The 27531-nt window shown below is 40.1% G+C and overlaps 1 protein-coding gene across 2 annotated transcripts; it reads left to right on the forward strand.

Moving 5' to 3' along the window:
• Positions 1–776: 776 nt before the first annotated feature.
• On the forward strand, positions 777–26147 carry ttyh3a (tweety family member 3a). 2 transcript variants are annotated; one of them, XM_004552236.2, is made up of 16 exons: positions 777–1120; positions 1491–1713; positions 4317–4486; positions 7062–7173; positions 7327–7547; positions 10081–10176; positions 10784–10856; positions 11695–11770; positions 15796–15851; positions 16478–16570; positions 17323–17415; positions 18115–18251; positions 19503–19676; positions 20104–20179; positions 21616–21717; positions 24009–26147. In XM_004552236.2, the coding sequence occupies exons 2-15, from the start codon at positions 1588–1590 to the stop codon at positions 21694–21696; spliced, it is 1584 nt and encodes a 527-aa protein (XP_004552293.1). In that variant the 5' UTR covers positions 777–1120; positions 1491–1587; the 3' UTR covers positions 21697–21717; positions 24009–26147. The 2 variants fall into 2 exon arrangements, with proteins under 2 accessions (XP_004552293.1, XP_004552294.2); XM_004552237.2 differs by lacking the exon at positions 21616–21717.
• The last annotated feature ends 1384 nt before the right edge of the window (positions 26148–27531 follow it).

Genomic DNA, 27531 nt, shown 5'->3' on the forward strand with positions numbered 1-27531 from the left:
TTATTTCATTATATTTTGTTAGAAATATGAAATACAAATTGTAACCGTGCTTGCCGAATACTATAAGCTTGAAAGTCAGTGTTTTTGGCACGACTACCTTCATTATTTAATACAGCCTGAAGTCTCTTATGGTTAGACTTTACTGTAATTTTTTATTGTAAAAGCATTTTTCAAGAATACTTCTCCAGGCTTCTTAAAGGATATTCAAAGCTCTTCTCTGGATGTTGGCTGCCTGTTGTTTCTTTCTTTGTCAGTAATGTTGGATCCAAGCTCTGGGGAGGCTAATCCATGACTAATAGTGTCCCACTGTGGGTTTGGGAGTCTTTTTTCTGTCCAAGTATGCTTTTACTCCCGTGGCATCATGTTTGGGTTCATCGGCATCATGACAATTGAAGCTGTTATCAGTCAGATGATTTTTTTAGATAGCACCACATGCAATCTGGTGGGTGTTGGAGGTTGTTCTGATTTCATAATTCCATCAAGGTTCTGGTGTAATTTTGTGTAATTTGGCATTTTCCCTCTGTTCTCCTTCCTTAATATTTTTTAGATAAGTTTATTGCATTACTTTTACAAGACTTTTAATTTTTCTTCCCGCTGTTCAAAAAAAATAATTAACTATCTTAAACCCCTTAGTGGAGACAATTTTCTTAGCTATGACTCAATAGACAGCTAGTCATACTTTTTCCGACATTACCTGAACCTCCCAATAGCCCTACGCTGCGGCTCCTCTGGGTGGCGCTGTTGGGTCATGTTTTATTTTTTAAAACATATCGACGGTGTTGGGCTACTTTTTGCGGGCCGGGGCTGGGTTGGCTGCCAGCTGGGTGAATGTCGTGAACAGTCGCCGAGTTGGGTTGGCTCCAGCCTCCCGCACGAACGATAACTGGTTGGAGATCTCGCTCGGTAGTTTGAGTCGTTGCGGTGGGATAAGACTGCGAGAGATGAAATGAGGAACTATCAAATGAGCAAGGCAGGATGCAATAAACCGCAGAGGAGAATGCCAAGTGAAACAAAAGAGACTGGTTCTTCTGATTCCTCCTCGACTCTCAGCGGACTCAACTAACTAGCAGCTAAACCGGCTAACGTTAGCAGACTTAACGCTGGCTAACCTACTTTACGGGTATAAGTAGCTCTTAAAAAACGAAGATTTTATGTGATTTTAAATGGACTTCTGTGCTTGAGAGATTACAGCTAACATTAGAGCAAAGTTCCAACTGTCACACAACGCCAGAGATAGTTAAGTTGACAGAAAGTAACTAGCATGACTGAGGTTTACATCGAGTAGTTAAGGTTAGCTAAGTGCTAGCTGCATCAGTGTTTGTGAAGTTAGCGAGCTGTTGTTTTGTCCGGGCTCGTATTAATATGTAATGAAAGCATTTAGGATTTTATATGTAGGTAAAAAATAAATGAATGCAATGTTTATGATTGTCAGAGTGAAGAAAACACTTAAACATTACTGCATGTGTTTTTGTCATCCACCCCGGCTACAGATTGACTGTATGAGGTGGATTCCCCTCCGTGTTTACACTTTGAAGCGTCCCCTCTCTCCAGCCCGTTGTCCGTGGATCTCATTGACATTTGCTCCCCATGGCAGCGGTGGTTAGCTACACTCCACCATGGTGGGTGAACCTGCTGCACAGACTTCCACATTTCAACTTAAGGTTCGAGCAAACGAGCAGTGACTTCAGACCAGAAGACTGGACGTATCAACAGGTAAAATAATACCCTACAAGTTCCTAGACTCACACTTGGGGCTGTGATATTATCAAGTGCTTGTTTCGGTATCAGTTTGATAAAATCCCAAACCTCCATTTCGCAATTGTAGCATGTTTGGGCATGCTGGGCTACAGTCTGTTTTTTTTTTTTTCTTTCCTGTAAGGTTGTCATTTAATATTATTAGTTGTATTGGTGGCAGCTGATCGTTCTCTCCACCTTTTGATCCCTGACACCATCTGTGTGTGTAGCTTTCCAGACACTAACCAGCTGGCAATGTATAGTGTAATCCAGGCCACATAAGATGACCTAAGCAACCACTTCCTTATGTCTTATTTTCCCTGTAATCTTATCATGGTCAGTATTTGTTACACCACATGGGGGGCATTAAGACTCTGGAGTACCCAAAGGAAAAATATATTTATTCCAACAGACTCACATCGGGGAGGTTAAACTGAGAGCAGGGGTTAAGGAGGATTCTGCACAGTCTAATGAGTAGTTTAGACTCTGGGGGGAAGGGAAAGCAGGGTGTTTGTTCATGTGATTAATATTAAATAGAATCTTCTAAATTTAGGTCACATAAAGTGAGTTTTGGAGAGTCTCTGCAACTTGTTATGTTCATTATAGGTACCCAGCTCTAGGTGGTTATTCCCTTCTTCAGACCCATTAGTTCTATTGTCCTTTAATCAATAAATACCTTTGAATTGCCATGAACAATGCATTACTTTCTTTTTGAATTTATGTTCAACAAAGATGGTGTTTATCATCTGTGAAAGCCATGTTGTTAGATCCAGGTAACACTTTGCAGTCCTTAATTGTGTGGAAACTGGTACAGCTAGTCTGATAAGTAATTGTTTTTATTTAGGTTTTAATAAAGAGAGATCTGCAAAAAGGTTTGATAATAATTATAATTATGACGACAGACTTAAATTCCTCTTTTTATCTATGTTCTTTATGCTGTTGGTGTTAGAAAGTGCGTCATTACCAAATCCTGAGTACTTTTGTGGTTTTTAATAAAGCTCTGGGTCCGTGATTACTAAGAGCAGGCAGACTAATGTAGAGGAGCATTTTGAAAACAAGTGTAAAAATCTACAGACATGAGTTAACTTTAAGAGATGCATCAAGATCTAACCCCGTTTCCCTTTTACCAAGGAAGAAGATTCAGAAAATCGAGAAGTGAATCACGATTCCTCTGAAACGAGGAAGGCGTGTTCCAGACATGCGTCTGCAATTCACGGTCATGGTCCAGATCTTATACAGTTAAAAGGATGTTTACACTTTCACTTCTGATTATTTCCCTGTTCGAACTAACATGTTACCTGCTGTCAAATTCCTTTAGTTAAACATTGATTTTAATGGTGCGATTAGATTTTAGTTTGGAGCAAGTGAGCATTTTAAGGAGTATAAAGTTCACAGCTTTTCACAGCAGCTATCCTGGTAGGATATGATGGATATAACAAAAGAATAACAGCTCTCAAAAACCATATTTCACTTCATGCCACAACTTGAGAAAAAAAGAATTCCTTTGGTCCCAGTTTGCGAAATGTTACACCCCTACTGGATAACAGCTGTTCAGGAAGTTCAGTGTGAACAATATCTCTTTAAAAGCAACAGATCCCTGTTGCTTTTAACAAGACTATTAAAAGGGTAATCCAGCTGTTATCTGCTATATGTTCCTTTTCTCAGTTTTCTCATGACAAGTGCTGCACATAAAAGGTGTTATCATTGGGACAGCTTACAAACCATAATTATTGACTGACTTTAATTACAGCCTGCTAATTATTGCCAGTGCAATGCTCCCTCTCAAGCTTCAGGGACATTCTTGACTCATCCAGATGGCTGAGACATTAATGGGGCTCAGGCTGCATCTAGGTGATTCAACTTTTGAGTATGTCATTCTTACATCTTGCCCAGATGGTAAAGATGTGATGCACCAAAATTAATCCTCATTATGATCACAGTCTTTCCTCCTGGTTGAAGTATGCAGAGCAGCATGGATGAGGCATGGCATTATTTGTGTATGTCACTGGGAACACGGGGAGTAGTCAAATGCTGGCTGTGTTCACTCGCTGCTTTGCACAGGTCACTAGGGCGTGTCATTCACTGCGATGCTTTGTTGGGGAAACTGAACGAGTAGAACAACACTGGGTTTTTCACAAAAACAAAAGTGGATGGAAATCTGCCCCAGCAATGAATCCTCAGGAGCATGCAGTGAACACATAGGCCCTCTGTCTGACCTACATACGAAGAGCTACAGTTAGTAGAGAGAGGTTTGACTATCACATTGTACATCATTATACATTCTTGTGGTTTTTGCTGCTCTTTGCAGTTGTGTCTGAGATCAAGTTCTCAGTTAAGTCTTTCAGTTTGCAAATCAGTCAACAGACTATTTTGTCTTCATGTTTCTGTTTAACATTGAAGCACACACCACTGTTTAGACTGGGTGTAAAATAGCACTCAGATAAGATAGCAACATACTTGAAGTCGTGTGCATTTCCATTGTGGGACACTTTAAAAGCATTTTATCCCAGTTGTTGTTGTTGTTGAGGAGAAACCAGTAACAGCTATGACATTTTCCATAACTCCATTCTTCTTTTTACCAGTCAATCCTGTTACTGGGAGGTGTGGCGCTTGCCTGTCTGGCTCTGGACCTCCTCTTCCTGCTCTTCTATTCCATTTGGCTGTGCTGCCGGCGGAAAAAAAACGAGGAGCAGCCCAACGCCGACTGTTGCTGCACAGCTTGGTGTGTCATTATTGCAACGCTTGTCTGTAGGTGAGTATTAACATGGGACTGCAGTGGTGATAAACAGTGTTGGTGATAACATATTACTCTTGAACAATACAGACAGCCTAAACACTGGCAATGGTTCAGTCCATGATGTCAGATCCCCAAACACAGAAGTTGGCAAAGGATGCATCTATTGAAATGACTCCAAAAAAATCCAGAAATGTTTTGGTTTTTCTGATTATGTTATAATGAAATGGATGTTTGATCATTTTGGTGTTTATGAATTTCCTTCTTTGTTTCTAAAGCTTGGAAAACATGGCAAGTGTGACTGTTTATTTAGCGCTTGTAACTCATGGCGCTACTCTTGTTCTTCTTGTTTTGTAATAGTGTTTTGTAAACCAATTTTGGTTGAACAAATTGTTATACGGAGTTATGAGGAGCCCAATGATAAAATGAAATAATTCAGTCAATGATAGCGTTTTCAGATAACACATGGTTTATGATTTGATTTTGTTTTAGAGTATGATTAACAGTATGAAGTGTTATAGAAGTTTGCTTGGAGCAAATCATAATGGAGGTACTGCACTCGGCATTAAGATTTGTCTTTTTGTTGTTTTGGTTTTTTTTGGTACTGGTTGCTTTGCATTTGCATAGCCAGAGATAAAGCCTTTGAAGCATTGGTAAAGGGCAGTAAACCAATCTAAAGCCATTATTAGCTGAATATGCAAATAATGTGGTCAGCTGCTACAGATTCAGAGTGGGTTGAGCCGTGCTGAAACAAGCAGTCCTTTGTGACATAGTTCATAGGGATGAATTCAATAAATACCTAAATTTGTGCAGTTTTATAGTTTATTGGTTCACTGTGGTATTATCATATTAAGTTTGCAAAATTGGATGAAAGTGCTTACGATGTTGGAAAATAACCACATCGAAATAAAGCCCAGACTTTGTATCTGATGGTTATTAATTAGTGGAAATGTCAGGGTCTGTCTGCATAGGTAACTCTCTAATGTATTTACAACCTGATCTAATGTCAATCAGCAGTATCCTTTCCTCAAGTTGATAGTCCCATCAATTGCTTGTCACAGAGTTGATGAAAGTCTAATTACTGGCCTGCCTACTTTGCAGTACTAACAGCTGTTTCGCTTTTGTTGCTACAAGTCACCTAGTTTTCATTCAGTGGTTTCTGTATTGTTGCTAATGTCTTCCTGAACCATCTAAGGCAGTACATCACTCACACCCACACTGAAAGCCTCCACATACCATTGTATACAGAATAATTTAAAAACTGTTGCATTCCTGTGTATGTTGGATTGTTGCCACCACAACTGTGCTGATGGGAATAAACAGTGTGACAGGAATTTGTGAAGAGGAGGATGTACAGTATATGAGCATTATGTACTTTTAGGTTTTACATTATTATTTTTTTAAGTGCATAGTGTAAGAATTGTACCATCTGGACACAGTTTTTGTCCTTGGAAACTGAATTTGTTTCCTGTTTTCCTCCTCCTGTTGATGGGCCGCAAGAGAGCCATCACATTTGATTCACAGTAGCACATAGAGCTTGGGGACCTGATGAGTACAAGAACTGCATTACAATCACCGTATCTGTGTGCGCGCTTTTACCCGCGCATAAATGCTGAGCAGGGGGGAAAAAAAGTTGGAGAGATCTGACATTTCTGTTTTGCTTTGCTTTTGTTCGTTGACAGTGGGTCCACGCTCAGCATCACAGTATCATTGCACAAGAAACTGCATCACTTAAAAATAAAGGGATTATCTTCTCACTTTTTTTTTCTTTTTATGAATAGTATAGAGTTTCCACAGGGTCACATCTCACCAGGGAGTTTAGTTTGTTTTGTACTGTGAAGCTGCTCCTATTTACCTTTATCACACTGCAGAGTGTGAGAGGAAGAGATTAGCAGCACTCCAGGAAAACGGAAAAACTTCTGATCTACTGAGTGCTGTTGGCTGAACACTTTTAACCCACAATGGTTCATTCATAATCATTTCATCTGATACAATCTGTTTATAGGATGAATGTCATAGCATAAGTGCTTCCAAAATGTCCACATCTGCAATGCAGGAACTGATGTCAGAGCTAAATCTTTATTATTGTGCAGAATTGGAGTTGATATTTTATCACTGAAATATTAGAATATATCAAACAGTTTTATTGTAAATATAGTTAATTCTGTATGTTTTCAATGATATTAGGATTTTAATAAATGTGAAACTGTTTTTGCCATCGATGTGCTTTCGGAAACTGTTGCTCATGCATTAGAGAGAGCTGTTTTTCTGCAGCTTGAGGCCTGCCTGTGCTAATGGGAGCAGACCTCCTGCCTCAGTACAGCCTTTGTCAGTCATAGTGTGGGGCTTGGGGCATAGCTGGTCCATTCCTCTGTGTTTCCATGGTTCTGTATGGAGTCTTTCTGCAGAAGCTCAAAGGAGCCTGTTGACTGGGGTCTGAACCGACAGGGTTAATGTAGAGTTCACACGCCTCGCTCCCTGGCTAGCTGTCCCCCTGGCTTGCTCTCTTCTCTGTCTCCTCTCTGTGTCTTTTTTAGCTAATCCCTCCTCCTCACCACCCTGTGTCCCCTCCCTTCCTTTTGTCTCCCTTCAGCGCTGGTATTGCCGTCGGTTTCTATGGGAACGGCGAGACTTGTGATGGAGTGAATCGAATGACGTATTCTCTCCGCCATGCTAACCGCACGATCACTGGAGTGCAGAAGTTGGTAAGACACAGTGCACAAATTATACCAAGAGGTTTAATAATTAATCGCTTTGCTGCCACAAGCAACCCCAGTTTCATTAGAGCTGTGTAGTGAGCCCCGCTTTTCTTGTCTGAACTCTTATCATGGCCTTGTTTGGCCCTGTTTTGGCTCTAGGTCTATGACAGTACTTCCTCACTGAACCAGACAGTTGATGACAATCTGCAACAGCTTGAGGGGCAGTATGCACAGCATGCAGACTACCTGTCCATCATCCAAAAGCTGCAGGGCCAGCTGGATGAGCTGGTCAGACAGATGGTGGAGATTCCCTTCTGGGAAAACTCCAACATCTCCCTGGATGAGTTTGCTGGCAAGATTGAGCTTTTTGACTGGTACAGGTAAGACTGGGACAGTGGAGCCAAAGCACCACTTTTTGCAGTGGTATAACAGCAGGCTAATTCTCTCATGCTACATCTATTTTATTAAAATGATGCAGAAAAAAATTGAACTGTTTTACTGGTGCTTATTACAGCATTTATATTTCATTGAAATTTAGTTAGTTTTTTCCTAGTTAGACAGTGCTGCTGTGTTGGATGTATTTCTGTATTAAAATGTCTTAAGTGATTCAAGTTAGCAGGATGCAATGGTAGGTGCAAGCAAGCAGGAATTTCTTTAAGTTATTCAGCGCATAATTAGGTAGCTGACGTGCTTAAAAATTGCAAGCCTGGACTACATTTCTCTGCTAGAAAATTAAAGCAGTGTTTAATTTTCTCATGCATAAAATATATCTTTGTTTATCACATGGTCAGAAAAGCCAGCTGAATGTACAGATTTCTGTCAAATAAGGTTACAGAGACTCCTTGCCTTTACTATATGTGGATCAGTTATGCTGATATCTGCAGCACCCCCAAAGGACAACTGTGAGTGTGACAGGAAAAATACCCTGGAATTGTGGTGTCAGTTAAATATACCAATTATATCCTTGAAGAATAGGTTCACAGTCTGTTAACAATAAACCCTTTCCCATAATACTTGCTCTTACATGCATTCGAAAGATGTGATTTAATAGTTACAGGGAAGAAAAGGAATGCTACCACCTAGCTACAAGCATATATTTTTGTTTAAATTGTGCTCTTTTAGTATCTTATTTTATCCAAGTTGCAGGGACAGCAGCCTAAAAAGGCTTATTAGCCTCGCTCTTCCCAGCCACATCTTTCAGTTTAAACAGGTGGACACGGTTTCCAATCTTGGGTCTTGCCTGGGGCTTAATCAAATTCCCAAACCACTTCATTTGTGGAGGAGTAGTGGCTCTACTCTGAGTCACACCCAAATGACCAAGCTACTCGCCTTATCTCTAAGGGAGAGCCAAGCCACCCTTTTGTATATGCAAGCAGAAGTCCCGTCCTCAGTCAGCCAATCCACAGGCACTGCTGCAGACCTCTAATCAGTATTGCAGAAAACATTGTGGAAAGCTGTTGTGGACAGCCCCATAATATCCAGAGTTTTAAGAAATGCAGGGCAAACCTCATTCACCTAGCCACCCAGAAGATGTTTAACTACAGTGACCTCCTCTCCTGCGAGAGATGAGTCACCCCCGGACTCTGCTTCTACTATGGAAGGCATGTCAGCGGTATTAAGGAAATCCTCCCCAATCCCCATTGCATTTAGAGCAATGGGCCAATTTAGAGTAGAGCACCACTTCCTCCTATGAGTTGTTCCATAGTCTCATTGAACTCCTTGGACGTGAGCTATTGCTTCAGCTACTGCCAGAGCTGCACTTTGCTTGAGCTACCAATATCTCTCAGCTGTCTCTGGAGTCAAACAGGATAACCAAGTCCAACAGGACTCTTCCAACAGCTCCCTTCAACTCTGATGTCTGTGCCAGCACCACAGCTCAGCTCCTTTCTACACCCAAGTGTCCAAGTTATACGGCTGCATCTGATCATTTGATGATCAAACTTTGAAACACTTAAAAACACTTATGCTTGTAGATGGTGTTCATTGTGCACTAACTGTAGTTGGCACAGAAGTCTAAAAACAGAACACTACACAAGTTCACAGTGGGCAGACCGTTCAAATCCAACCAGGTCGCACTGTCATTTCCCATGTTAGCATTAAAGTTCCCCAGTATCGATGACTCACTCTTTCACCTGAACATGCAGGGAGGTACTGAACGAGGAGATTACAAATATACCCACTCCTGCCCACCACCACTCACCTAGACAACTCCTGAGTGGACCTGATGGAAGTTCATCCCCCACTCCAGGAAACTGGTTTCGTAGCCTGAGCTGTCCATTAAGCTCGGGATATCTAATGCAATTATCCCACTCACCACCTCAGACTCCTTCTCCACCAGAAATGTGACATTCAGTGGTACCAAAAGCCAGTTTTTGAAAGCCAGAGGTGAAACCGCTAGGGCTTCTGCACCTGACTACCATCAAGTCCTTAAGGCTTTGAACCCACAGGCGAGTTGACCCCGGCTGCTCTGCCCAGCCACCAGATGCATGGTGAACTGGTCCCTTGATATTTATTTATTCATTTATTTTGGGGGTCCTCAGAGGGCTTTCCTAATTCGCTCTTCCATCTGGCCCCTAACCCTCCTTTGACATCCTTTTCAGTAAATGAGTATAAATATTCGCTGGTAACTTTAATTCTCACACACCAGGGTTGCCCTCTAGGTTACTTATGACATGTCACTTACAAGTTGCCCCAAGACAAGTATGACTTAACCTCAGTTATTTTCAGGTTCTCATTTCTTTATTTTTTTTAGGTTTCATGTTCAAGTGTAACAAACCTTTCAGGAGGCATACCTATAATACACAGGATAAGCTGAAATCATTGCGACTGATGTTAAGAGAATTACTTCTTTACTGAGAGATGGTTAGCTGTGCTGCTTTGACCATTTGTTGTTAATGACATGTGTCTTCACAGGTGGCTGGGCTACATAACCCTGCTTCTGTTCGATGTCCTCATCTGCCTTCTGGTGCTGTTTGGCCTCATTCGCAACTCCAAAGGAACACTCATAGCGTGAGTCTCACAAGATTCAAGGGGAAACTCTTGTGACCTGGGAAATGATTTAGCTGAGTGGTGGTTACCATACATGAAACCACTTCTTCATTACTGTTCAGTTCATACAAAAAAGTTTGTTTGAAATTTCAGCCCTTTTAAAACTAATTTCACGGGAGCATCACATCATGATCAGATCAGTATTTTTGATAACTACTCTTGACACAAGTGACATTTTTGGCCTGACAGGTTTGCATTTATTTTGTTATGTACTATCTTTGCACATAATAACACAGACTCTCAGTATCACTTCTTGATATTGGATATCCTGTGTTCTTTTTGGATCACTCAATATTGTTCAATATTGTTGTTTAGCTGCATCTGATTTTAGTTGCTTATGTAATCTATCCATGTATGTATGTTGGTGATTTCCTTTGCTTTCCTCTTCTATCCTTCTGCCTTTGCAGCTGATGCTATTCTTTAAGATTGATCTGCACATCTTTGTGTGTTGAATAAATTGTCAAATTTTCTATCTTAAATATCTTTCTTTCTGCAGTGGATTAAGTTGTTTTTGCACATGAAAGCTGCTGCTGGTTAAATATACTTCTCACTTCCTTTCTCTCCCCAGGGTGTGCCTATTTGGTGTAGTGGCTCTGGTAATCAGCTGGGTCTCCCTGGGGCTGGAGTTCGCTGTCTCTGCTGTAAGTTTCTGCATCACTGCATGATCCTGTTGGGAAAACAGTTTTTGTGGGCAGCCTGTGGCTGCAGAGCAGAGTTTTATTTCATTTAACTAGTAGAGTTCATGAGTCAAGATATAAGGAGTAATACACTGAATAGTCATGAAAATAGCAGTGCCTATGAGAAGGACTATGCTACACAGGACCTGTTTATTTCTATTGAAACTGCTTTTACTAAGTTATAACAATTTACAGGTGATTTATTTTTCTAGGTACTTATTACAGAAATCCTTAAGACTAATGATATTGATTAAGATGTGTGATTAGAAGCAAAATAACTGGTTATTATGCACTATGGGGGTAATATTGCAATTTGTGCTCCCAGAAGCAGAAAGTGGTAAAACTGGCTGCTTCACTCAGGTTAAAAAATAAATCCATATATTTTGTTTATATTGTTTTGTATTACATAATTTAAAGAGGCATTTTAAATGAATTTTCCAGGAGGTTGAAAAATGTTGATGAACATTAATCTTTATTTATGCAAATTAAATATCCCTGTGGAGGATTTCCTCCCCTGCAGATGAATCAAGCTGTTCACACCTAAATGTGCTTATTTTTTATTTATTTAATTTATTTAATTTATTTTGTTTGATTGCTCTCAGCAGAGATTGAGGGAGCCAGCGACATGAAGTGTTTATTTTTTGGTTTGTTTATTGTTTTGTTTTTTAAAGCTGCAATCAGTTCATCAAAGATGATGATTCATTTGCAATCATGCCTGTGATGGCGTTTGACTGCATTTGAATGCAAATGTCACCAACTGAGTCCTCTTCATTTATAAGTCTAATTTGTGTTGTTTTTCTAGACCACCAGTGACTTTTGTGCATCTCCTGATACGTATGTCACTGAAGTGACAAAGCAGTATCAAGTCATCAATAAAGGTATGAGCTCCTCTTATAAAGATCATTATGTGGTAAAGATTCAGTAAGTTCTTCAAAATAACGGAATTTTGAAAGGGCAGAGAACAGGATCTGAATGCTTTGTTGTGCTGCACTGAGGTCTCATTGTTCTGAAGGGTCATCCTTGCTCTTCTCCATAGACCATAGCAGGTTCCAAGTACTACTACCACATCTGCATTGGGGGCAGAAGGACAATGGGCTGCTTTTTAAAAAACCACTACAGACAGCTCTCAAACTGTCTGATTTTAGTAATTGCCCTATCTGTCTCATGATGGGACACATGTAAGAGGGAAAATAGTGCCTTGGATTTGCATGAGGAAGATAAGAACCAAGGAGCACAGTATCCAGGGCGCAGTATATTTCCTGCATCCTCCTTCAGTCCTTGGAAGGGGGGAAAAAGATAATGTGTCTCTGAAATAAGACCCATAATCACACGTTATAAGCGCCACCAAGGATTTTGGTGCTCCTATTTCTGCTTAAAATCCCTTATTTGACATCAGCTTAACAAAATATATCTTCTTCTAATCTCTTAAACATGGAGATTGCCATGCTTTGGGCAGAAACCAGGACATTAGCTTTAAATGCTCCGTTGTATGGTTAATCTGAACAATGAGCACTGGCTCACTATGCACTGAACTGTATAATGCTGCAGCTTTAACGCTTTATTTTACCCTAGGGCTAATTTATGCAGTGTGGGGGTTTTCAGTTTTGCTTTTTTTCTCTTAAACACATGCTAACTATTTAGCAGAAAAAAGGAACTCACTTATTATTACTGTGATGAGGCAGTAAGTATATTGCTATTACAGTATTAACACAAAGTGGGGGGAAAAAACTGCTGTAAGTCCAGACTCTGTTCTTGTGTTTGTCTTTTTCTCCCTTACAGCTTTTGCCTTCATGAAATTGGACTAGACAAATCTCTGGATACCACAAAGTGTTATTACAGCACTGGATTTATTGCTTTTCTCCCCTCAGTGGTTGTGGTAGCATCATTTCAACAACACTCAATGTTATTTTTCATGCGTGTGCTTTCTCATTGTGTGGTTGTTAGGCATTTTATCAGAGAGAAATTTAGGCTGCATTTTGTTCTGCTGCAGCCGGTTTTTCTCTATTATTATGATGGTTTGTTTTCAACACAAATGGTGGCAACAGTGACAAAGATGAGCTGCGACTCTGAGCAGGCTTGAACTCCAGAAACTCCATAAATGCTCAAAACGGCTACATTTGTGCGTTTGATCCCTCTGTGTTTGGAGGAAGTTGGTTCCTTGTGAACATTTGCTTATTTAGTCTATATGACATCTGGTTTTCAACACATCCTTGTGTTTGGGAATACTCACAGTGCAACTCATTCATTTGTTCTGACTACTAAAAATCTAACCTAGTGCAGTGACTGGATGCCAAAGCTATCTTGATGGCATGGCTCACTGGCTCTAATCATAATACCGAACAATACGTGTTTGTTGTCCTTTCTTTTGAGGGTTCCTCACAGAGTTATGAGCAAAACAAATTCTTCTACACGGGGAAATGGCATAATACTGTGAAAATTATATAAACCCACTTCCTGTCCGTTATATTTATTTGATCATGAAAGCCATAACTGAGTCATCATTTAACTATGTTCTGATACCAAGTGACACAAAAACTGATCCCAACCCCATGATGAGGCATCCGTAGTTCATCCACAGACTTCAGGAAATCTGCTCCTCCTGATATAAATGTGTGGGTGTAGTTGTGAGAGCTGGACCAACAGAAGCTTGCTGATATGTACTTTTAAATGCCGGAAATTCGCTTCTCATGCTCAGCTGTGTGGGAAAAGGCTCCTGACACAGCAGTGAGTTTGGACGTCACTAACACCATGTGTCAGGTTGGTGGTGTTCTTACTGCCTCTATCCGTGGACGTTTCTGTATTCCACCGCTTCTGAGTCACGCTCTCACGCAAAAGCATTTCTCATCCACTCCTTCTCAGTTCTGTGATTTTTAACCTAACTGAAGTGGCCGGTAATAGCAAGCGAAAGTCTGAAAAATTAATTAGTCTTCTTTGGCTCATCGTGTACTGCAAGCAGTTGCAAGTATGGTCATGTTGTAATTTAACAATGACTCTAGAGGTGTTGTTTTCCTGAAGCTGTTTGCAGTAAAGGCTTAATCCTAAGTCTCTCTTTGGCTGTGTAGTGCTGATTGTTCAAGTGTTGCTGCGTTAGGAGAAAAACACATTTCCATTTAACCTCAAAGCTCATGATTAACTTGTTCATAGTTACAGTAGCCATCAGTGTCTTACAAGGCAGCATTCAATAACTCAAAACTAGACAGTAACATAGTATATTTTGGCCTTGAATCTTAATGTCTGAACCAGTGACTCTGTGAAGACGAAGCACAGTGATGCAAGAATGAGAAATATAGAAAAAAGCCATAGCTGTCTTGTCCTGCAGTAGTTATAATCAGTACTTTTTGACAGTATCTCATGTTTTGAAAGTGGTAACTTGTACTGATAATCATGCAGAGAATCTGATGCCCACTTTTACACAGCCCTCTCTTTTTTCTTTTTCTTTTAGTATTTAACATTGTAGGATCTTTAGGCTTGGTAAAGCCTTGAGGCCATTGTTGCAAATTGAAATTGCATAAATAAAATTTGATTGTTGAACTCTGGGGTTCACAATAAACATTCAGAAACCTGCTGCATTGCCTGGCTAGTGCTAAAAGGCCGACACACAAAGTTAGCAGCTGAATACCTCTGTGTACTTAATGTTCCTGGACTCCGACTTGTACTAGTAGTAAGTTGACTTTTTATGTTAGTAATTTGTTGTTGTTGTTGTTGTATGTTTCCCAATGAAAAAGTAGATTCTCAAACATGGCTATGTTTTTAAGACCGAAGGTCAAATTTGCACAAATAAACTCATGAGTCAAAAGCTCAGGCTTCATGCTGCTCTAATTGTGCTGTTTCTAGCACTTGTCTATTTTCGGCTTGACGTCAAAGGGGAGGGATATCCTTAACATGGTCATTGCAAGCAGTCGGCACAAGTTGTGAGCACAGAAGTTTTACAGATCTGTTGTGCAAGAAAGCTAAACACAAAAAACCTTTAAAGGGGCAGGAGCTTTAATAACTACTTTCACACAATGGATGAACTGAGATAACGCACTAAGGCCCAGTATTGCATAAATGCACATTTGTTTTTGAACTGTAAATCATGCAGAGCTATATTACTAGACTACAAGAATAATATATGGTCCTTGACATTAGCTTACTAGTTCCCCTTTAAGGTCAGCTTATTGTGATGTGCAAGACATTTGGACCATGTTACAAAATCTGACAGTGATATAGCAGTTTTTTAGCTGCTGCTAGAGGATTAATCAGCTACAAATCTATTTGATGGTAGGGTTTTTTTTAAGCGTCTTAATTTGTCTCAACCTATGAAAGCAAGGATTTCCTTTCATAGGTTATGTGCAGGTTGTTTGTGAATATATTTTGCTCTAATTTTTAGTGCATTTTGAGTTAAGTGGAATGTGTTGTCATATCTGTTTTTATAAAAAAGTGTTTATCAAACAGTGAAGCTAACGGTGCCTGTAATTAATTACGTTGCAGGCTAGATATTCATTGTATAAAAGACAAAGAAGAATAATGAATATAACAGTAATGCAATCAGGATAAAAAGAATAATATTAATACATAATAAGCAACATGCATGTCTGTTTTCATACATGAGCAAACTGAACAAGTGCACATGAAAGATTCCTGGTTCAAACGCATATCCCTGGAACAGTTGCGTCAGGAAGGGCATCTGGCCTTAAGGGAGCAGCTGAAAAAGCTGCCACATTTGCCATATGATAAGCTAACAAATGTTGTTAACCTCTTTGCAGTTGAATAGAACAAACATCCTGAGGAAACTTAAAAGTTCACATATTTGGCAGTTAAAACCGCTTTCAAGTTATGTCGTCATAAAGACTAGCCGCAGCCCTACATGTAACTTCTTGTGCCTCTGCCAACATGTTCATATGTGTTCTGTTTTTTCTTGCAGAAACCCTTCAGTACTACCTTAGTTGCAGTTTGGAGCAGAGCAATCCCTTCCAGCAGGTTTGTTACATGTGTTATTAGATCCATCTTTGTGCATGTTAAACCAAACCATTTCAGGCTCATAATGCTAAAATCTCAACAGACATATTTTCTGCATGATGTATGACCTTGTTATTAGGAGGAATGCAAGTAGGCACCATGGGCCACTCGCACTGCCTCAAAGCAATTTTTTTCCATGTATTCCATTCCAATACAATACATTTCATTATGCCAGCAGGAAAGCTGATGCAGAGCAGCACTTCCTGTACGTCCATGGTGATAGTGTGGGGCTGCTTCAAAGGGTGTTGGGCATGAGAGATGTTGTACAGAAGTTACAGTTACTGTGAAACTGCGGTTTTCTTTAATGGAGTCCCTACATTTAATTTCTCAAGCTCCATGAATAAATTAGAAGTTTTGAGTGCAGCTAAAGCTAGGCATCTATTGTTAGTCCTTGTGTATAGAGAACGAAGCGCTATATATACATTATATAAGCCTTGAAGCTCTATAAACTCAGCGTGATTTCACAAGACATCAGCTTGACTACAAAAGGAGACAGCCACTGAAAGCCTCTGGCACTGATTTAAAAAATGGAAATACTTTTGAAATATGCTGGACTGCTACAATATTCAGTCTTTTTTTCTTTTCAGAGGCTTTCCGGGAGCCACAAAGCATTAGTGGAAATGCAGGATGATGTGTTTGAACTGCTTCGATCTGCCACCAGAGAGTATATACAAACCAAGGTATGTTTCCTACACCAATAAATTACCCTTTACTTGTAGTCCCACATTACATGGTATCTCTAACGGTTTGTGATGACACAACATACAAGTGAATGGGGCCTGTGCGGCCTGCAGAGAAGTGAAGTGCACCTGTCCACATAAAGGCCTGCTGACAGCCCACCTGGGACCTGCATTATGTGCATTAGGCTTTCACTGGCCCTTGTCAATACAACACTATGCTATTGTCCAGGGATGGTCCTTACTCTGTGTTGACAGAGGCCTAAAGGAGAGCTGACATAGGGAACAGAGGGAGGCATATTTCACTTCACATACCCACACAGTGAAATTTGCTGAGGTGACGGAAACACTTGTTTTTTTTTATCTGGCAATCAGACATTTTCTGCCAGATCTTAAAAAAAAAAAAAAAAAAAAGAACTAGAGGGAAAAAGGGAACTGTCCATTAAAATGTATCATACATTATAATCTGCTTTTTCAGCTCTGGCTCCTTTGTACTGCTGTATAGTGAAGCGAGACAAATCCCTCATAAATGTGCATTGAATAATCACATTATCTCATTCTCCATTGTCAAGTGTTTAAACTATTAACAGACAGGATGAGGAAACTTACTGTGTAGTGTGTTTTCAGGTAAACAATGAGAACTGCTCTGATTTTTACTTTGTTCCACTTTTTTTTTTGTTTTCTTTTTGTGGTTTCAAGCCATTGAGCCATTTTTCAACAGTGCACATTTTGAGTTTCCCATCGCTAATTTACAGGGACGCTTGGAAGAGATCCAGAGGATACTGAACACCACAGAGATCAGCCTACATCAGCTCACTGCATTGGTGGACTGTCGCAGCCTGCACATGGTGAGTAGAAGAGTTACAAACTGAGACACTGTTAACTGTGGGGTTGCTCGTTGTCTGATTGAAAAAGGGCCAGCGGACTTGATTTGTACTGACATCCTTGTAGTGCAGCTTAGTTGTATAAAGCAGCCCGTCTTTTATGCCTGTGCAGTTGACTACACCTGCCATCATAAATAATGTTTCCTTTCCTGTATGCAAGTTCTTGTCCAACTGATGCTGGCTGTGTACCATTTATGAAGCTGGCTGAATGACAAGTACTCTGTGCTTTGGAAGATTGTCCCTCAGTGGCTTCCAAATTCCAAGTGCACATGTGCAAGTGAAGCACTTTTCTCGGTGCTATCTGCTCTCGTCTCTCTCAAAGAGTTCCTTGGCTAGCAACACAATTATTTTATGTAAAGAGAGAGACTTTAGCAGAATACAATTTTTTTTTTTTTCCTGCAGTGCATATAGTCAAAAATTTTCAGTCACGATGAAAAGATGAAAACCTACTCTGCTCCTCTCTAGTTTGCCAACTGTGATCTCATTTGTTTGACCTAGTTTAAACAAGAAGTCAAAGCAGATGCATGTTAAAGACCCCTTTTTAACTTCTTCCCTTCTATTTTGCCCTTTTCCCCTTATGTTTATCAAAAAATAAATAAACAAAACAGTTTGAACCTATTTAAATCTTCCAAAAACTAAAATGAACACCTGTGCTTGTTACAGGACTACGTCCAGGCCATGACGGGACTTTGTTATGATGGACTTGAGGGTCTCATCTACCTCGTGCTCTTCTCCTTCGTCACTGCTCTCATGTTCAGCTCCATTGTGTGCAGTGTGCCGCACACCTGGAGAGGCAAGCGGTACGACTTTCATTGACCTCATACAGTTTGCACAGTCCTCATCAGAAAGACCTTGTAAAGTGGTGCAAAAGCTTTTAAGCTAGGTTTATATTGAGGACTTTATATACAGTGAGAAATAATTCAAGAGGAAAAGCCCATTAATTAATCATGAATTTGTTGCATGTCTTTGTAGCCACTTGTTTTTACATTACAAAGAAATTACATGGGCAGAGAAACATGATTGTTTTTCTGTAAGACTTGCGTTTGTCTGTGCTTGAAAGACTGGTTTTTGTTCACTGCTGGGACAGGTCCAGGAGGCTCTAGCTGCATCCTCAAATAGATTACTTCCTGTTAAACCCCCATCAAATGTGCTATCTCACTACGTTTTTTGGTCTTTTGCAGGGGTGGGGTGAAATCATTCTGATTTCTCTCTTATTAACAGCAGATATGGTTTGCTAACAGGAATGTGGTTTCTCAGGCTCAGCTCAGCTGCTCCATATAATTAACTTACCATTGGGGGGGCATGTTCATCAGTTTGATCTCAGCTAGAGCTTCCTGTTATAAAGCAAGGGATTACATGCTACCAGTCTGTTTTTCTCAGTTTCCCTGCCAAGCTTGTTTTATTTTATTGCTGTAATAATGCAGCTAATTACTTAACAGCTTGAAATGGCAGGTCATTATCAAGATGTGCTTTTAGTATCGAAGTTTAGCATTTCCAGTGCATTAGTGTTGTCAGTAAGTTATTAGCACAGTTTTCCTGACCATGTAGAATCAAGTGATTGTATTGTGAAGTGCTCTGAATGAGATTCCATGATGTCATGGATTAAAAATGCATGAAATCAGCCTGTGGGAACACTAGAGGGAGACAGGCTCCATGTTGCCAGCGTTATTGTTGCTCTGTTTTGACAGGCCATGTTTAATCAGTTAATGTTATCTCATACACTACTGAGCTTCCATGTTTGAAAAGAACCAAATAGAATCCCATTGTTCTTGCAGAAGTAATTTTTTTTTCTTGGTCTGTTAAAAATCACATGCAAAAGTAGGGCTCTTTGAAGGAGCAGGGCCAATTAATTGAGTCATCTTCTTTGCTTCAAAAAGCAGAGACCTTATCTTATTGTCTCCTCCCGAAGCAGAGATGAAATTGAATCAGAATGTGACTCAGACTAATGAAAAACGTGACCACGTGGCGTCTTTATGTTCTTTTGTTATCAGTGAGATGGGACACGGGGTCCCCCTGGTGGTGGTTTTATATTGTTGTGTGGTGTTTTGCAGGAGCGAGGAGGACAGTGAGGACGAGTCTCTGAGCCATGGAGGGAGGCAGAACCATGATAATTTGTACCGGGTTCACATGCCGAGCCTGTACAGCTGTGGTAGCAGCTATGGTAGCGAGACCTCCATCCCTGCTGCAGCCCACACCGTCAGCAACGCACCCGTCACAGAGTACATGTAAGACATTACTGTTGAAATTTAAAGGGAAAACCACATTAAAGGCAAGAGGGGTGGATGATATATTTTTACAAGACAGCCCAGATTATGCACAGTGAGGCTGACATTAGATTCCTTGTGTATTCAGGAGCAAATTTATCTGTCCCCAGACAGAGCTCTACTCCTATAGCAAGCCATGTTATGTGCAGCAGATGCAGCTGGTGTTCTCCAGCTGTGATGCCTGTGAAAATCAAAGCCGTCTGCCTCCTGAATAATGCACACATTTTGGGAAACTTGAGGAGGGAATGATGATTTTTATCGCTATAATTTACTTGGAGATTTTCATGCTTATAGTGTATGGTTTCAAATCTACAAATCTGTTTGTGAGTACTGACACTGTAGTTGTGTGGTCACTGAGTTTGATCCAATCGTGTTTTTTCCCCTTCAGGGCTCAGAATGCCAACTTCCCTAATTCTCGCTGTGAAAACACACCACTGATAGGACGAGAGTCTCCTCCACCTTCGGTAAGTGTTGTTTTTCCTGTCAAAGCACCTCATAAAAGTATTCAGTCTGCACCTTTACACCAGAGGAAAAACTGAAGAACTAAACTAGAAACTGTTAACTTTATTTTTAAGAGACATGTTGAATGAAGCTAACTAGACAGGTGGTGTCTATATACTGCCGTGTGACTTTGATGCTTCCTTGGAGTTTAATTAATTAATGGTAAGCGGACATAAAAAGGTGGAAGGAGAGACAGAGAACTTCAGAGCATCTGTCTCCACTGCACATGATGCACTGACTGTTTGATGGATGTTTATCTTTGCTTAACGGCATTGGCACCATGAAACTATCGGGAGATTGTTCGCTTTCTCTGCTTAACTCGCTTTCCTTTCTCGTTATCACCCCCTGCCTCTGCTCTTAGGTTGTTTACACACATTTTTCTTTTAATGTATTTGAACAGAGAACCTATTCAAATTTCTTGTTATAAGAAAAAGTACCCATATCTTTAGTTTTACTACATAAAAGCTCTAATCACTTCTTTGTTTTGTGAATCGTTGAAGAAGCTGTGGTTTCCGTGTTAGTCGTGGAAAACCCCAGTAAATTCACCAGAACCCGCCAGATTTAGTTCCTGACTTCCTTAAAAGATTTTTGGAAACTTTATGCTGTGACAGTTGCCGTGCCAAAAAACAAAAGCTCATTTGTTAGTATAAGCCTTATAGAGATGAGTCTCTGGGAACTGTTTTGTTTTTTTGATTTGGGTTTTTGTTTTTTTTTGTTTTTGTTTTTTTAAGGATCCACCCTTCTGAGTCTTAATCAGTCTCTCCCAGCTTTAGCAGTGCTGTGCTGTACTTGATCTTGTTAAAAGAAGGGGCGACAGAACTCTTGCTTTCTCCTTCTTGAAGCTCCAGCTTTCTCCCACAATTTAAAAATCCAAAAGGTGACTTAATAGGGAACTTTAAATTTCCCACAGATGTGGATGTGTGCATGAATGTTTCTCTGCCTCTCTGAAGTTTCGAACCCGTCCAGGGTATAGTTTCTTCATAACCCTTAAAAGAAAAGCTACCACAGCTAATGGAAGTGCCATGCTGTCACCAGTGTTTTCTGTGTGTCACTTGAACAGTTACAGAGAGGAGAAAAATCCTGCATACTGTCCATAGTGCGTTGCTTTTATTGGTGATCAGAAGTTCATTGAGTAAACATAATGTAAACAAATGGCATAACACAATGCTATAAATCCCTGTGCATGTGTTTTGATGCCGAAGAGTTATTAAAATGGTGTTGGTTTGTATCACGAGGCAACCTCGTCTTTCCCTTCTGCGTATACCTGGCCTGAACATCACCAGATTTCCTGCTCTCCCCGGTGTCTGTGTGTCTGTCTGGACCTCGACACTGCTTTGTGTATCTTCTCTATATACTCTCTTCTTGTCGTTTTTGTTTTTGCTTCTGCGGATCCATACAGTTGTATTTGACTGCTGCGGACAGTAACAGCGGTCACTGCTGGCAGTTAAAGCCTTCGGAGAGTTCAAGATCGTTTTGGTAACCTCATCTGCTATGCTAACAGGTACTAAACATGCCCGCTTCCTCCCCCTGCTGGCCTGTTCCTCCCCTGTACCACTTCCCAAGCTCCCAGCTCTACTCACCCTTTATTTAGGACCCACCAGATCTAATGGACCCCTCACCCTCACTCCCCCTCTCTCCCGACTCTTGCTAAATGTCCTACCTGGTGTCTCACCTGATGTTTGTTTCCTGTGGCCCCAGGCTGCATGTCCATTTACCCCCTGCAACTCTGATATATTGGGAGGAAGCTGTAACTCTGCCTTAAGGCACACCATGATCTATGAGTCAACAACAGTCAACATTAAATTAAAAGTCCATTAAACCATTTCAGTGATAATGTGGATGTGCTTTGTCTTGATTCTTGGCTTCGAGGGTGATCTCATGGGAGTTACAAGTAGACATTTTAAAGTATTTTAGGATTGTTTACTGGCGTGTAAAGCAGGGACATATCACTTAAAGGTACTGACTTTGGTATGACCTTTAGTGTCTTTCTATTTTCTAATATTTTCCTCACTGACACTACATTTGATGATAAAAACAAATTCATCCATCATTTCTTTACATTCTCAAGCACCACCATTATCACTACAGTGGTTACTGAGTATGTAAACGAATAGTTAACACCTGTGCTTGTTAGTCTCTGTAAGTATTTATGACAATGTGGATGAGAAAGTAATGACGGTGTTCTGAACTGAATCCAGCATTGCCTGAATTCTTGCATTGAGAAGAAATGCATCGTGGGGGAAAAATATGAAAATACTGATATTTGTTTTTAATTTATTTATTTTTATTTTGTTTCTGGACTCGAAACATTGAGACAAACTAGTAAGAAAAATGCAGGGTGCTGACAATGTTTACAGACAGTTCAGCCTTAATAACTTTCCCCAGCCTAGAAGATTTTAAACTGTTCAGTAAAACTGGAAAGATTAAATTACATTTCATAACTTATTTTTAGAATTCTAATCCTTTTTGCAAAAAAATAAAACAAAAAAACAATGAAATTGTAAACTTAACCTAAATTATTATTGCCATGGTGATTGACACTGTTCCCTAACAGCAAGAAGGTCCTGGGTTTGAATCCCACCATCTGACCTGTCCAGAGTGTATCCTGCCTTTAGCCCTGTTGTAGCTGGGATAGGCTCCATCCCCACCAGCCCCCTGAATTGGATAAGTGGAAGAGAATGGATGGACAGACAATTACAGCCATAGATTGCGTATAAAACCTGCAGATAGCTTTAAAGTCTTAAAAGTGAGCCCAGTGCACAAGTGTTTAAACCCCGCATTCTTTCTAATAGCCAGAAGGGGGCAGTTACTTTACCCGAAAAAAGTCTGGAGCCGAGAGCAAATGTCGGAGTCCAGCAGTATAGAAGTCCTTGGTAAAACTGACCTCGTCTCCTTTTTGATCTGTGACTCATATCCTGATGAATTAATTATCTCAGACACTTTTTAAGTCTTACGTTGTGTAAATTATAATCACCATTATAGGCAAAAGAAAGAATCCAGCATTGCATGTTTCAGGGCGTGGCTACCTATTAATTAATAAATCACTGCTGCATGGGGGTGTAAGGTGTGGTATCTATCAGTTACACAGTCACATCTGTCCCTTTTATCACATCTAGTTTAAAAAAAGAACAGTGAAAATGCTCAGCTAAGCTTTATAGCAGGACTTAAATAACTGATGGCACATCAGTAACGGCACAGCGGCTTTGTCCCTCTTTAACATATAGCCTACGGTTACAGCCCTTCTAATCTTGAATATTTTACTTAAACGTGCATGGTAAGTGTTGATGTTTCAGCCCATATTGTTGGAAATACTTGGCTTTCATATCAGCAGGCTGTCTGGACGGCTCTGAGGGTTGATCTCAAAATCTGACAAAGTGCCAACCAAGTGTTTCGACAGGAGTGTGAAATGCAGCCTTTGTGTTTGCATCACCTGTATTCAAAGAACGCATGGCTGTATCCTAAATCTATATGAATGTTTGGCCCTGCAAGCGAGCACGAAGTCTGGCAGGATAAGAGGGTCAAAATGATCCTAAATTGCGTCCAGCTCTTTCTAGTCTGATGTCTGTGTACTCTGTAGCTGTTGTACATGTATGTATTTTGTATGTCTGTTTGTTTTTCTGCTGCTGCTTACCTTTTCTTTTTATTTATTTCTTTTTTTTGTAAGAGTAAAAATCAGCCTTTTGAATCCTACACAGAATGTGGTTTCAAGTATTTTTGAGGAGTGGTACCTGGAAAAAAGTGAAACCATGATGTGAATTGTCTTTTTCTTTTTTTCTTTGTTTTTCTTCACAGTACACCTCCAGCATGCGGGCAAAGTACCTCGCCAACAGTCAACCAGATCCCAACAACACTCCAGCGCATTAGACCCCGACAGGCTCATCTGGTCTGCAGCACTGATGCCACTGAAGTCACTCAGAAAGCCCCTCCATCATCTTTTTTTTTTTCCCCCCATAGATAATTTTTCTCTCAGTCTCTTGCTTCTTGCTGCCTGACTTGACTTAATATATGAAACCAAATGTGCTTTCACTGGCTGGTTGAAGCAGAGCTTTGGGACATCCATCAAATCTCATCTCATGAGTTATGAGTGCAGGAACTTGTCTACATCTCCTCGGCTTCGTTTACTACTGCACGAATCATCATTGGTGCTGGGAAATTAACTCTGACATGATGGTGCCAGGGCTGACTTTGAATCTTTCTTTTCTTTTTTTGTCTTTATGAATGCACCATGACACGTACCAGTCACATCTAACAAGCATTGCTGTGTCAAGGACTCTGGAAATGCTCATAGACTAACATTGATTACTACTGGTTGTTTTGATTTGTAAAGTACTGTACCATACTCAGAGAGGAATACATTGCACATTCATACAAACTTTTTTTTTTTTAAGTTCATGTATTTTTTTTGTCTCCTCTAAAGCATAACATACAGGAAAAAAGAAAACTTTTTTTTTCTCAGTTCCTCAGCACTGCTTTCTGCTTACTGGCTTAAAAGTACAAGGTATTGTTATTTTTAATGTCTACACGTGACACATGCACCACACACTTGGATTTCTCTGGCACTGGCATGCTGTTGCATTTTTGTCTTAAACCTGATTTCTGGAAACCGCTTTCCTGCAGTATTGCACGTCTTATAGTCCTTTGAAAGAGAACTTTATTTTCTTTTTCCTTTCGAGACCCTGTTATTTCCTGTGGAGTGTGCGTGTTTTATTTTTTGTTTGTTTTCAGACTGTGTTGAGCCCCTGTTACACAGCCAGGACTGTGTGAAGCTGTGATTGTAGCTCATAATTTGGATTGGACAAAGATGAACTGTGTTGTAGGGAAGCAGCACTTAGTGAGATGATTAATTTTTCTTTTATATACTACTGGAAGCAGTAAAAAAGCAGACACTTTTAACTATCTATATATATATATAGAGAGAGAGATGGTGAAGCAGGGGAGTGTGTGAGATTTCTTTTTATATTCCTTTTTATTTTCTTTCCCCTTACACACTTCAGGATAGTATGCATTAACCATGTTCCTGTTAAATAAAATCATGTGCTCCCTTAGCAAAACTGGGACTTGTCCACACACATCTATATCCGATGATACCTTCCCTGCAAAATGAAACCGCTTCCTCCTCCCAGTGACTAACTCTCTTAATCCAAATGTGTATATAAAAAGAAAATATGCATATCTCAACAGAAATTTCAGGAGAAGCTTCATGCATAGGCAGTGCAGTGTTTCTCAAATGTGTTTTAGCATTTATAATCAAAAACTGTTACGGGTGAGTGGATGCTGTGAAGGGATTGCAACAACTGTGCTCTCTGTACAATCTGAAAATTCTTTGCTACGTTTCCTGTTGAAGCATGACAAACTTTGCAACGTGCAGTGAGATGTTTGTACTTCTGCTTCCTCAGCTCGCTTCTTAGATGTGCTTCGTGATCAGTACAAGAGGTGATGTTGAGACTGTGCCAACAAGTTAAGCACAACCCTTACTGTTTTGTTTTGTTTTTTTAATCTCTTTACTTAAAGTCTGTTGAGAAAATGAGCCTGACTGGTTCGAACCACCTATATTCTGTTAAATGTTATTACACTGATGCAGTTTTTCTCCTTTAGATAGTCATACTCTTTGTTGTTTTGTAATGCAATGCTATTATACTGGTTATAAACTATTACAAAATGAAGAAAAAATTGTGAAATTGGCATTTTAATTTCTACATTTTTAAACAACTTTTTTTTTCTATTGGGTTTGCTAGTTTATTGTTTTTAGTTTAGATTTGTAGAAGCACCGTGTGTTACTTCATTAATGTGAATATGGTAAATAGACTTAAATTTTTCATTAAAATTTTTGTGGAGGAAAAAAAAATCACTGTAGATGTAACTTTTTTGTAAACACTGTGGTCGTCTTGAGCTTGAATGCTGTGTTTCAAAATTAAAGAAACCTTAAATCTAGTGCAGTAGGTCATCGCACTTCTTTGTGCTGTTGAGACAGAAAATCCCTCCTGACATCCAGTAGGTAGCAGCAAAACTTCACTGTAGTTCTTATAGACAACTGTTCAACTGCTCAAATATTTAATCAGCCAGTTACATGGCAGCGACTCAATGCATTTAGGCACGCAGATACGGTCAAGACGATCTGCTGAAGTACAAACCAAGCTTCAGAATGGGGAAGAACGGTGACTTAACAGACTGTTGCATGGTCTGATAATCTTATAGATTAACATACAAGATTTTCTCACACGACCATCTCTAACGTTTAGAGAGAATAGTTTGAAACTGAGAAAATATCCAGGGAACAGCAGTTCACCAAATTCCTTCTTGATGCCAGAGATCAGAGAAGAAAAGTCAGACTACTTAAAGCTGATAGGAGGCAACAGTAACTTATTACAACTAAGGTTGAGAGTGCAACTGAGTTATGCACTCTCTGAACACTCAACATATGTAACCTTGAAGCAGAAGATTACAGCAGCAGAGGATCACACCAGGTAGGAAACTGAGCCTACAATTTGCACAAGCTCACCAAACTTGAACAATAAAAGACTGGAAAATATTGCTGGTCTGATGAGTCTTTTATTTCTTCTGTGACATTTGGATGGCAGGGTCAGAAATTGGAGTAAACAACAAAGTATGGATCCATCCAGCCTTGTATCAACAGTTCAGGCTGGTGGTGGTGTAATGATTTGGGTGATACTTCTTTGTGTACTTTGGGCTCCTTAACATCAGTTGAGAACTGCTTAACCTGAGTATTGTTGCTGGTCGTGACTATGCCTGCATCACGACAGTGCACCCATCTTCCAGTAGGATATCACGCCATACCTCAAGCTCAAAGTCTCTTGGCCGTCCCTTGTACAAGACTAAAGACTAGGAAGGACAGAGCCTTTCGGTCTGTGCCACTAAGGCTATGGAAAAGCTGACCACTCCAGCTCCATTTAGCTGACTCTGCAGAGTCTCCTGCTACTTTGTTATGTTATGTTTTAATGTGTGTGTGTGGGTGGGTTTGTTTTATTTGTTTGTTTGTTTTTTTGACAAGTTTGATGGACTAACAGTCACCAGATCCTGATCCAATAGAGCACCTTTAGAATATGGTGGAATAGAGGTTTGAAATTATGGATGTGGAGCCAACCAATCCACAGCGACTGTGTGATGTCATCACGTCAATATGACCTAAAGTGTTCGAGGAATGTTTCCAGCACCTTGCTGAGTCTATACTGTGATGAATGAAGTTAGTTTTGAAGGAAGGAGTCCAACTCTGTACAAGCAAAGCGTACCTAATAGAGTGGCTGGTGAGAGCATACATCTAAATTGATGCTGTTTAGAAATTATGTTTTATGTTCAC

This window comes from Maylandia zebra, linkage group LG4 (genome assembly GCF_041146795.1).
Source record: "Maylandia zebra isolate NMK-2024a linkage group LG4, Mzebra_GT3a, whole genome shotgun sequence".
NCBI classification, from domain to species: Eukaryota; Metazoa; Chordata; class Actinopteri; order Cichliformes; family Cichlidae; genus Maylandia; species Maylandia zebra.

What these genes read in the sequence shown, in the direction of transcription:
- ttyh3a (XM_004552236.2), top strand. Translation starts at nt 1,588, where the DNA reads ATGGCAGCGGTGGTTAGCTACACTCCACCATGGTGGGTGAACCTGCTG. An exon ending in TCACTGGAGTGCAGAAGTTG is followed by an intron (nt 7,174 to 7,326) that starts GTAAGACACAGT and finishes TTTTGGCTCTAG; the next exon opens with GTCTATGACAGTACTTCCTC. An exon ending in CACACCTGGAGAGGCAAGCG is followed by an intron (nt 18,252 to 19,502) that starts GTACGACTTTCA and finishes GGTGTTTTGCAG; the next exon opens with GAGCGAGGAGGACAGTGAGG.